General features: G+C 42.4%; 1 protein-coding gene across 1 annotated transcript in view; it reads left to right on the plus strand.

The window, feature by feature from the left end:
• The first annotated feature begins 2,379 nt into the window (after positions 1-2,379).
• Positions 2,380-12,517, plus strand: part of glra1 (glycine receptor, alpha 1) — a 149,549-nt gene continuing 139,411 nt past the window's right edge. Inside the window, exons 1-2 of the mRNA XM_078549715.1 lie at positions 2,380-2,759; positions 4,673-4,800. Of these exons, the coding sequence (XP_078405841.1) occupies positions 2,704-2,759; positions 4,673-4,800 (184 nt within the window). The 5' untranslated portion in view covers positions 2,380-2,703. The remainder of the gene's footprint in view (positions 2,760-4,672; positions 4,801-12,517) is intronic.

Below are 12,517 nucleotides of genomic sequence, written 5' to 3' on the forward strand. Positions count from 1 at the left end.
CTCTTTACAGCCTCTTTGTGTCCTCCTCACAGCTTACATTCCACCTAGCTTTGTATCATCAGCAAACATGGAAACACTACTCTCAGTCTCTTCATCTAAGTCATTAATATAGATTGTAAATAGGTGACATCCCGGCATTGATCCTTGCAGCACTCCACTCTTTACAGTCTTCAACTTGAAAATGCACCATTTATCCCTACTTGTAAAGATCACAAGGATCAAGGAACACGAGGTTCTGGGTTCAAGTCTCAGTCCAGAGGAAGCATTGGACTGTCGGAGGTGCCGTCTTTCAAATGAGACGTTAAGTCGAGGCCCTGTCTGCCCACTCGTGTGGATGTAAAAGATCCCATGCCACTATTTCAAAAAGAGCGGGGGAGTTATCTCCAATGTTCTGGCCAATATTTATCCCTCAATCAACATCACAAACAACAGGTTATCTGGTCACTTTCACATTGATGTTTATGAGTTTGTTCACTACAAATAAGCTGTTATGTTTCCTACATTACAACAGTGACTATATGTCAAAAAAAAAGTACTGCATTGACTATGAAGTGCTTTGAGACATCCGGTGGTTACAAAAAGTGCTATATAAATGCAAGTCTTTTTACTCTATGCTTCCTGTTCATTAACCAACTCCCCATCTATTCTAATATATTACCACCAAGTCTATGAGCCCTTTCAAGCCTATTAGCCTTTTGAATGACACCTTATCGAATGCTTTTTGGAGATCCAAGTATACTACAGCCACTGGTTCTCCTTTATATACCCTACCAGTTATATCCTCAAACACAATTTCCCTTTCATGAAACTGTGTCGACTTTGCATGATTATACTATGATTTTCTAAGTGCATTGCTAAGACTTCCTTAATAATACATTCTAGCATTTCCTTGCTGACTGGTGGCAGGCTCATTGGTCTCTAGTTTTCTCTATCCCTCCTTTCTTGAATAGTGGTGTTACATATCTAACTTCCAATCCACTAGGAATGTTCTAGAATCCAGGGAATTGTCTGGTGCAGTGACACCAGACCAAAAGACCCTCGTCCATGCTGCCAAACTCCATCCACACCAGTGGAGCGCTGTCAAGCCCCAGAAAATACCCCATTTCAGCAAAGCCCACTTGCCCCTCCCTGTGCTCATATAGCTAAGGAGTTGGGTCCTGAGCTCTCACACCCCAAAACGACCCCTCCATGCACCCTGACAACTACCCTGTCCCCATTACTGCTACACCCAGACTTCCCTCTCCAGAGCTATGACAGCTCAGGAACACCACCCCATATCAGATCCCATCAAACTTCTGGGTTCACTTAGATCATAACATGCCACCAACTTCGCCAGTGCTGTGACCTTCCCAACATACTGGTGACAGATCCTGATACTTTTCCCAGTGCTTTCCCTGGGAACTTGTCTATTTTGTTTCCACCCAGTGGAATCACTCAGTAAGTGAACCACCCCATTCTGCAACGCTACCAAATATGGGGTTCCCCCTCTGCATTACTTCCATCCCCCAAAACTGCCTCTAATCCTACCAATATTGAGTATCCCCTCCCCAATACCTGCTAAACCCACAATCCCCAACCCAACGCTGTTAACCTCTTGGGTTCTCCCCCAAAACGAGGAACTGGGGGGTGGGGGAGGGAGTTCAAGCAAGTTCCAACCTACAGACAAACTTAACTCACCGACCACAAATGGTCTAATCCAGGCACCAAATCTAAACATTTTGCCACTTTGTAGGGCAGAAAGTTCAGAGATCGTCACACGAGTAAACTCCATACATGCCAGTTGCAGAGCGGGCTCGAATTCGGACTTGAGCTCCCAATCGCTCGGATTCTCGGGAAATGCAGTTCCGACAAAAGTCACCACTCACATTTTGTGGGAATGAGCAGAGCAGCCGGCTGGGGAAAGCACTCCAACTCCCAGAGTGCAGCTTCCACCGGCAGGCTCGCAAGCCTTGCAAAAATGTCAACAAAGTGCGCGAACCAATGGGAACAGCCGAAGGGGCGGGTTACTGCGAGATGAAGTTTTTCGGGAGAGTGAGAGTTTAGAATTACTGCAGTAAAAAAAATCCCCATAACTCAACTGCCAACACAGTAATGTAGGGCAAATAGGGAAAGGGAAAGAGTCAGACCCCAACCATCACCATATGCCATGAAATCTCCCCTCGGCTTCTTCTCTCCAGTAACCCCAGGCGATGGGACTTTTTGCAGAGCAGAAATAATATCGGGATTGTGTTTTTCCTGGAAAAACAGCATTGAAACTACTAAATGCTACCTGGAACAGCCGTAGCTATGTCTGAATCCAGAGCCATAACAAATACCTTTGGATATCTCTCCCTTCGATAAAGTGTTTTGGAACTGGAGGAGCGATCAAGGAGCTATCCTAAGAGGAGAAAACTTGTGGATTTATTTTTTTTTTAAATACGAATAAATGAAAATTTGAATGTAATGATAATTTAGGAGGGTAAAGCGGAGGAAAAGATCACCCTTTGCTGGGGCTCTCCAACATTAACCGATCCAGCAGTGGACCTGTCCAGGGTCCTGAAAACATCACGTTGTTATTACCTATCCCAGGACGCTGAAAGAATCGAGATCTTGGAGGGAAGAGAGCTAGCAACAACAACAAAAAAACACACACACCAAGACTATTGGAGATTCCAAACGACACCTGCATCAAAAGCACTTTCTAACAGCGCCTAGGCTTCGAAGATGTACAGCCTAGCCGCTCTCCGCCTCTACCTGTGGGAGACAATCGTATTTTTCAGGTAAGATTTTTTTTTTGTCATCTGCTATCGTGATGAGAATAACTGGCGGCATGGAAAGGAGCGCGTTTAATTAAAAAAATATATATAATTGCAGGCAGGGTTGTGCACCGTTCACATTTTAAAAATAAATACAGACTGAGGATTATTGTTCGTTCGCCGTTTGAGGCTGGCACCCGTTTCAAGAGATTTGCTTTGCCAAATCACCATTAAGGGACGCACAGTAATCTCATTTCGGTTTGATGACCGTGCAGCCAAAGCCACAATATTAATTGTGCTGCATTGGATTAGACCGCAGTGATCTGGAGCTCGCCGAAGCTGCCAGTGCAGGCGCAGCTGGCTGGGCAACACTGCCAACTATCGGCGGGTCACGGGCTTCATCACACGTCCAGTGTGTGAACGATTAACAGATAATCTTCAAAAGGAATACTTCGTGCTCCTTGTTGCAACTGGTCTAAACTGTTTAGGTTAGAATAGAAAATGTTCCATTTCTTCTCCTGTCACGACCTGCAACGATACAGAATGCAGACTAAACCAATGTCGAGTGAATGGGTTTGTTTTTTTTCCCCCACATTTTTATGTCCGCTGGTGCAATGGATTTGATATCTGTGTATGTGCAAAATGAAAGTTTTAGTGTTCCTTGCACCAGTTGGAAGCTGCACTGACGTGTTAGGAGCATCACTCATTTTAAAACCTTGACCGTTTCTTTCGCCTCAGTTCCATTAAAAGTTATTTAAGATAGTCCGAATTTATATTCCTGACCCACTCATCTCTGCTGCGTTGTAGACCCAGTTTCGCCCCTTGATCGTTTTGCTCCAATTTTTTTGACGATACGCGATATTGATTTCAAACGGTCAAACCGCGCATCGGCGTTGATGCTGCAATTTTAAGGTGTCAAGCATGAAAAGGGAGCGCATTGTACAGGTAGCGCTCCTTAAATGGAATGGCCCAATCCTCAGGAAATAGAGATAATTGAAATTACCGTGGTTTGCGGGGTTTTTTTTGCACATTTTGGTGCTAATGTTGATGATCAAGAAATCGCACACATTGCTGGCGTCTGCACAAACCCGGGTAATTGAAATCCATCCTCCAATCATCCTTCAATAGCGCTTCTCATTTGGGATGGAGATTTGTGAGCAGACATGGATCACTTTGACAATAAAAGTTGTGCTTCAGGAATACAAATTATTTTTTTTATTTTTAAAAAAAGAAAACGAACGTTCTGCCTCTTGACAGGTCTCGGCTGCGTAAGCGTTGAGTCGGCTAATATTCCAAAATTATTCTCATTTGGCGCAGATGACAATTCGCGCTAAACAAATTTCTTGAACAGTGAAGGTTAGCGAATGTAAGACAGGTTGGACTGGAAACTTGTCCCATTACACACGCACCCGTTACAGACAGGGGTCGAGGTCCCGAATATTTCTGCTCAAGAAATTGGCAACCAGGACTGGTAATGGACCGAGGGTTGCTGAACATTTAAAAGCGCTCTGGTGTTGTGATAATCCGGGTAGAACGGCAATTATTTAAGAGCTGTTGAATGGCCCTGCCCGTTTAGGACAGCGATTTCCACCTCTTAATTTGCAGTCGGAGGGTAGGGGGCCGTGGTGTTAAATCAAGCGATAGCATGTGGGTTGCAGTCAAACAATCATGGTATGCACAGCAAAGCGGACGTGATCACTGTAATTATGTATTGTCATTAAGGTCATAACTTGAAAACAAACCCACGGTGGTTAACTTTACACCCTTCATTTCTTAACAGTAATCATCTGCGTTAATTTAATACTAATTATTTATTTGCGCACAGCAAAGCATGTTTCTGCTCTTGCAGCTTGACCTATAACAGGATTGAGGCGCGCTGGAGAATTTCAGGTTTTTTGTTGACATTTCCCTTTATTCTATGTGTTCCCCTCACGCAGTTTGGCTGCTTCCAAAGAAGTGCAAGCCGCGAGGGCTGCCGTCAAACCCCCGTCACCGTCGGACTTCCTGGACAAATTGATGGGCAGGACGTCAGGATACGATGCAAGGATCAGGCCAAATTTCAAAGGTATTATTTACAAACATTGAAATATTTGCAGCAATGCAGCCGATATAAATCATCAGTTGTACCTCAAGCGCTAAACTCGGGACAGTCGCCCGTGTCAGAGCTCCGCTGCTGAAAATCACCTAGGGTGCAATTAGCTCTATTAAAAATACCCAGTGAACAAGGCTCATGTGCTCTATCGTCAAGGAAAGCTTCCCCTGTCGCTTAAAATTCCTTTTTTTTTTGGAAAGGGTGAGCTTTAAGTTGACAACCATACAAGGTGTAGCGGCTAGCCCAGTGATATGACCACTGGGCTAGCCCTATATGTCAATAAGTAAGTTATGGCCGCTATCACTAGCTAACAGCAAATGCCCAATTATGCTCTCACTTGGGACCAAAATAAAGGAGGTTTTTTTCACCTTCTACAAAAGGAAACAGTCTAACTCAAGAAACTATCCTTGCTACTCATGGTGTACTTCTGGTTAACATACAGTTTGTAGTATGATTTCAACTGACTATTTTTAAAAAAAAACGTATTTTAGCCCAATAAAATCAATTGAAACTATCTTGTGCTGTCACTTTGTCATTGTGATATCTTGGTAAAGTATTTATTTTCATTGGTATTGAACACACTAATTCTTTCTAAAATACCATCTTTGAATTTATACTTTAGTTTGGAATACATATACAACTCAATAAATCTAAAATTTTGAAGTACATGTATGCCTCACAGATCAATATGTAGTTTCTAACTGTTTCTACAATCCTTTTATCATCATCTACATATCAATGGTTCAGCTGACCAGTGGTTTTATCCACGAGCGGTGAAGTGCCTTCACTAGGGAACAAAGTCAAATTTGTATTAGTGAGTGTTCTACTCTGGGGAGGAAGGGATTATTTCCTCCATCCTGAAACTATGTACGCCAATCAAGGAAAGTGGGAAAACTAACCATGTGTCAGTGTAAAATATTCTTAAACCAGTGATGAAACTCCTTTGCTCCGCTGAGTAATATACCTGAATCTGGTCTCAGGACAATTCCCATTCCCCCTCCCCTGCCTACCCCTCCCCCTCCACCGCCTCCCCCTCCCCGCCTCCACTTCTCCCTCCTTGCCTCCCTCTCCTCCCCCCTCCGTGCCTCCCCCTCCTCCCTCTGTGCCTCCCCCTCCCCCCTCTCGCCTCCCTGAATCCCCACTCCTCCCCCTCCCCTTCCTCCCCCTCCCTTCCCCTCCCCCTCCCCATTCCTTCCCCTCCCCCCTAACCCCTCACCCTCCCTGCCTCCCCCACCTCCCCCTCCCCTCCCCCCTCCATGCCTCCCCGTCCTCCCCCCTCCATGCCTCCCCCTCTCACCTCCCTGCATCCCCTTCCCCTCTCCTCCCCTCCCCCTTCCTTCCTTCCCATCCACTTCCTTCCCCTCCCCTCCTTCCCCTTCCCCCTCTCCTTCCCCTTCCCCCTCTCCTTCCCCTTCCCCCTCTCCTTCCCCTTCCCCCTCTCCTTCCCCTTCCCCCTCTCCTTTCCCTTCCCCCCTCTTCCATGCCTCCCCCTCCTCCCCCCTCCGTGCCACCCCCTCCTCCCCCTCCGTGCCACCCCCTCCTCCCCCCTCCGTGCCTCCCCCTCCTCCCCCCTCCGTGCCTCCCCCTCCTCCCCCCTCCGTGCCTCCCCCTCCTCCCCCCTCCGTGCCTCCCCCTCCTCCCCCCTCCGTGCCTCCCCCTCCTCCCCCCTCCGTGCCTCCCCCTCCTCCCCCCTCCGTGCCTCCCCCTCCTCCCCCCTCCGTGCCTCCCCCTCCTCCCCCCTCCGTGCCTCCCCCTCCTCCCCCCTCCGTGCCTCCCCCTCCTCCCCCCTCCGTGCCGCCCCCTCCTCCCCCCTCCGTGCCTCCCCCTTCTGTGCCTCCCCCTCCTCCCCCTCTCACCTCCCTGCCACCCCGTCCCCCTTCCTTCCCATCTCCTTCCTCTCCCCTGCCCCTCCTTCTCCCACCTCCCTCCCCTATGGGATACAAATGTCATTAGTTAGGCTGTATTTAGAGTATTCTGCCTCGTTTTCATTGTGCTATATTAGGAAGGCCATAGAGGGTGCATTTTAATGAGATAGCATTTGGAATGTGATACAAGAAGTTTCAGTAATTTTCAAAAGGGAATTGGATAAACGCATGAAAGGGAAAATAAATTGTCGCGCTTTGCAGAGAGAGCATGTGGGTGAAACTAATTGGACGGCATATCCCATATCCTTTTTAATGGCTTTATTCACCAACTTAGAAGTTGCTAATTTGAACACCAAGGGCTGAAATTTTGTTCTGGGATTGGGACCCCAAAGCTGGATGAATTTCCAGGTACATCCCTGTGTTATGTTGATGCCTGACGTGGCTTTTGAAGAGCAAGTCAATTAGTAGCCAGGATGCAAGCTTGCTGTCTAGTTCAGGCTGGTGGGCAGGTTCCCAAGGTTGGAGGCCCAACAGAAGGCCCTCCAGCACTCTCAGATCAGTGCTTTCAAACAGCCAGCACATGTGCAATGGGCTGAATGGCCTCCTTTTGTGCTGTATCACTCTATGATCGTATGAAACAAACTGGTTTACTAATGAAGGAAACCTGTCACCTTATCTGATTTGGCCTCTGTGTTGTACGGTTGAATCTTGATGCCTTCAGAATTGGCCTAGAAACCAACATGATTAAAAATAAGGAACATCACCACCTCTTTATGGCCTCCAGGGATGGGCACTTAGTGGGAATTTCCCAGTGTAAATTTAAAAATATCAAAAGAATGAAGAGAGGATTGGAAGGCTTTTCTATGCAGAGGGCTGTTGAAATACAGTATGTTGGAGCATGATAGAAGTAGAATCCAGAATAATTTTAAAAGGGAAATGGGTAAATATTTTTTAAAAATTAATATGGGGAAAGGGCAAGAAGATGGCATGAAATGTATTGCTCTTTTAGAGAACCAATGGAGGCAAAATAGCTTCCTTTGTGTTGTAGAATTCAAGATTCAAGTTACTTATTCTGATAAAATCCCAAAGCTCAATGATGTGCTAATAATAGCAAAAACGGACTTGTTTTTTATTCACTCCTGGGTTGTGGGCAGTTCTGGCTAAGCCAGCATTTATTGCCCATCCTTAATTGCCCTTGAGAAGGTGGTGGTGAGCTGCCGCCTTGAACCACTGCAATCCATGTGGTGTAGGTAGCCCCACAGCCAGGTCAGGATGATGTGGGCTTCGAAGGGAACTTCCAGGTGGTGGTGTTCTCATGTATCTACTGTCCTTGTCCTCCTAGGTAGTAAAGGTCATGTGTTTAGAAGGTGCTGTCGAAGGAGCCTTCGTGAGTTGCTGCAGTGCATCTTGTAGATGATGCATAATTCTGGCACTGTGTGTTGGTGGCGAAGGGGGTAAATGTTGAAGGTGGTGGATGGGGTGCCAATTAGGCTGGCTGCTTTATCGTGAATGGCATTGAACTTTTTTGAATGTTGTGGAGCTGCACTCATTCAGGCAAGTGGAGAGTATTCCATCACACTCTTGACCTAATATATAAGTAACTCTTAAATAAAAGCTGAAAGTGTATTTAAACAATTAAAATTAGGGAACATTACACAAATAGTAGCAAAAATATCAAGTGTGAAAGATAGAACTAAAATGTCCAAGTGAACATTGAATAAATAAACCAGAGGTTTCACAATGTTGCACAGATTGATTTGTATGTAGAAGAATGAACAATAATGTTTCAAAGAAGTTCCACATCATACTTGTGCCAAATGTTCAACTTCCACGTGTTCTAGTCTACCAGCATAAGGTAGCCTATTTGTATCCTTTTTTTTTCATGTTAAAAGACATCATTTTGAGTAGATGCTCAGTTCTGACAAATATCAGCACAGTTGATTTATGGACCAGGAAAATTGCCCACATTTAGATGACATTTGGTAATATATTGCACTCTAAATATTAGACATCTAGATTTAAGGTACTGTGTCCTTTATTGTTCAATTTTAAGTCAGACATTTTAGCCATAGCAGTGTGACAAATTTTACACAGCACTTTCTCAGTAACTGTTGTATGGTGGAAAAACAGGAAAGAGAAAAGTAGCAGTAATAGAACAGATGAATGTGAACATTGAGGGAGGCTTAAGATAATGACAGGCATAGTGTTACCCATAATGGCATGGGAGTATGATGCATATATGATAGGGACAAATATGTGCAAATTGTTGAAGGACATATGGTATTAAGAACAATGTAGAAGGGCAAAGTAGGACAGGGTTCAGGGATAGCAAGGATAACCATGAGAGGTAAAGACAGACATTAGGCAGTAGAAATAGGCATTGGTAGGTGCATGGAAAGGACAGGTGTAAGAGAATGGAGAAATTGATTGCACCAGACAACTTGAAGTTCAGCAGTTGCCTCAAAGTCAAATTCTACTCTAATCTAAACTTAAGGTTTTCACAATTTGTACAATTCTTTGAAATTGGAATTCAGATTGCATAAATTAAAAATATTTCAAAAGATCTTTCAAATTGAATCAAATGCCAAAATTCTAAAGGTCAACCCCATTTCTGTAAATATCAGGCAAATTATTCTATACTCATTTGGATTTTCATTTATTTAAATATAAATATTTCTGATCTTTTGTCTTGTTTCAATGAGTGTCACATCCCATCTCACCAGGATTTATAAGCATCTTAAATAGCAACAATTTGCTGATAAATTCTTTGCACCCTGCACAAATGAGGAAAGTCCAATTAGGTTAATACATTTTGTTCATAACAGCAGTTTCTTTAGTGGAATATGGATTTACTGCGATGAATGCTATCACTGTAGTCATTATATGCTGCTTTTTAAAATCTCATTTCTATATAGCTATATTTTGCTAATCAATACATCTGTTTTGATTTTGCTCCGGAATTTCCTTATATTGTAAAATGTGGCTACAGCCCAAGCTAGCCAAGGTGATGTTTCACTTTTCAGAAGGCAATTTATGGAAATGGATTTTTTTTTAAATATGGTCCTGTGCCTAATGATGCCAAATAGATTGGACTATTAATCAAATTTTCAACAATGTTATTTCTGTGAGGTTTGGATACAGCTTAATCTACATTTCACTAACTACATCAGGATATGCATCATTTGTTCTATGTAAACTACACAAAACCTCTTTTTCCCCATATGAATAGTGGCATTTCAGTTCCAATTCACCAGCATGAGTATTATTTAAGACATAGTCAAAACAATAATGATCACAAATTCTTAAAATGGCTTCAGAAAAGAAATTGTGCTCCATGTAACATGGAGAAATTAATTTAAGTTATTAAATATCTTGAGATCATTTTATTCACAACAATTAACAGGTTTGTTGGAAATTTGATGCCTAAAACAAGACTGAAATTTATTAGAACCAATAATCATCAAAATGCTGCATTATTCAATATTTTAATGATTTTTTTTACATTCCACTGGATGAGATGAAATTGAGGGATTTTCTTTTGTCTGTGTTTGGAGATGATTTTTTTTTTGTTTGGTCTCCTGCATACATAGAATTACTCAAGTTTTCATAAATGTTTTCCCTGCTTCCATTATCAATGTTTCATTTGCTTCTCCTTGAGCGTTAACTACAGTACAACTACAATCAAGAACTCCGTGTTGAGAGCCATAGCTGCAGTCTATCCTTCCAATACCCTACAGGTTACACTTTATGTCATGTTTCTGAACAAGACTTACTGGCTTTTTCAAGGATAAAATAAAATAGTTTTTATTTTTTGATGAACTTTTTTTTTGCTTAAAGACCAGGAAGATCTTGTTCTGAGTTAATTGATCTCAATGGGGATAATACAATGGATACTACAATTGGATACAATGCCCCAGCCTTTGGAGAGGGGGAAAAAAATCAGGTTTCCCATTTCTGATCACTCTTCTGTGACTGCTGCTAGATATGTCATGTGTGTAAATGCCAGCAGGTGTGTCTGTGATAGTTCCCTGCATCATGGTCAGATAGATTACTAACACTCATGAACTAGGCTTGCACAGGAAGAATGGTAATTTGGTGAAATCACCCAGCTTGTCACTGAAGGATTCATACATCAGCCTGAGTCAGTGCCTTTATAAGAGCAGGAGGGAGAATTGAGGAATACCAAGGAATGTGCTGTGGTTTCACATTTTTGTGTATTAAGCCAGTAGCATGATTATTTGTGAATCTGTTATGTAGACGCTATGCTTCTAGATACTAGTATTCCTTGTTGAGTTACATGAAATACATAGGATGAAATTTCAAAATAACATTGATTAATATCAAAAATGCTTTGTCATAGATTTCAATAATGGCATTTTATCTTCACTCCACTTGATAAAAAGGGAAGCAAGGCTCTTTAGATACTGCTTACTGATTAGATTTTCATCAGTCTGTTGGAAATATAACATTTTCTGGCAACAAATGCTTCCTTTCCCTGTGCCAGTTTCAAAGGAAAAGCTACAGCAACATTCTAATAGTCTGCAATAGCCTGGATGTGCATTAAAGCCTGGGACAGACTTTCTATAAAATGTGCTGAATTAGAAATCCATTCGGCTTGACATGGCCTTTCTTGAAACTGCAGCGAGGCAGAAACTGTCCTCCTCTCTCGTTCTTGTGGAAGTGCATGAAAGCCTAACTCTCTAACAATAGATGGTTAATCACTTGGAAAAGTCACAGGACATGGAGTAATCATTGGGCAGTTTACAAATTCAGTATTTTTCCCATATCCTGGAAATGAAAATTAGCACATGTGTCATGAGGAAAGAAGATTTATTGTTCCATAATAATACAATGTGAGGCATTAGCTTTATGAAATAATTTTGTAGTGTTAGTCCCTACTTTATAGTCATAAAAAGGAACTAATATTTAGGTATCATAAGATTCTGCCGGAAGTGAGATACTTGGAGGATTTAAGACTTGTAATATTTGCAATTTTCCATTCTTCAAACTCCAATCATTTGAAATATGTTTCGTGTCTACACGTAAAATAAGCGAATGGTTGCCACCAACCATTTTGGCGTTCAGGATTTATTATTGCAAGTCTGTACTTTCCTTTAAACCTGGCCAACCAGAACAAATAATGAAGGAACTCAAATTGCTACTTTCGCTGCACTTGCTAGAGAATATTTAATGTACTTGACTCTGGGAAATTGCTTCAAATAAATTTGCTTTATTGGTTCCATATATTGTTGTATAAGTTATATCAAGCAGTGAATTCCTGGTAACACCATTTCATCTTTATTGTTTTCACATAATGTTACCTCAATTCTATGCTCAATTGTTAAACTCTTCAACTGGAGTTTTTACAGCTAAGAGCATAGCTTATTGTTTCCTGATTAGTGCAGAAACAATGGGTTATGCAGTGAGCTCAAATTGCAATGTTGAGGTAGGACACTGTTGGGATATAGCATTGCTTGCATCAATATTCTAGGTCCTTTGTTTTTGACTCTCATTACCTAAACCAGAGCTCTTAATACACCCTAAAATACAACAGCAATAGAAGGAATTAATCAAAATACTATATTTTGAAAGACTAACAGATTTGAACCCATGGAGCTAAATTAGTAAATCCACATAGCAAAATATGAACACTTCACTGAACTGAAAAGTGTTTATTGTTTAATCAACAGCTGTCTGGGAATAAGTGTAATAGGCTGGAAGAGCCCCAGGGGCTGGATAATGTTTTAATCTATCATGATTTAGGGATATCATCAGGTCCTTTGATAATACCACTTGTAACATCATTCTTGGTTGATTTTTGGTGT

This window comes from Cetorhinus maximus, chromosome 10 (assembly GCF_964194155.1).
Source record: "Cetorhinus maximus chromosome 10, sCetMax3.hap1.1, whole genome shotgun sequence".
NCBI lineage: Eukaryota > Metazoa > Chordata > Chondrichthyes > Lamniformes > Cetorhinidae > Cetorhinus > Cetorhinus maximus.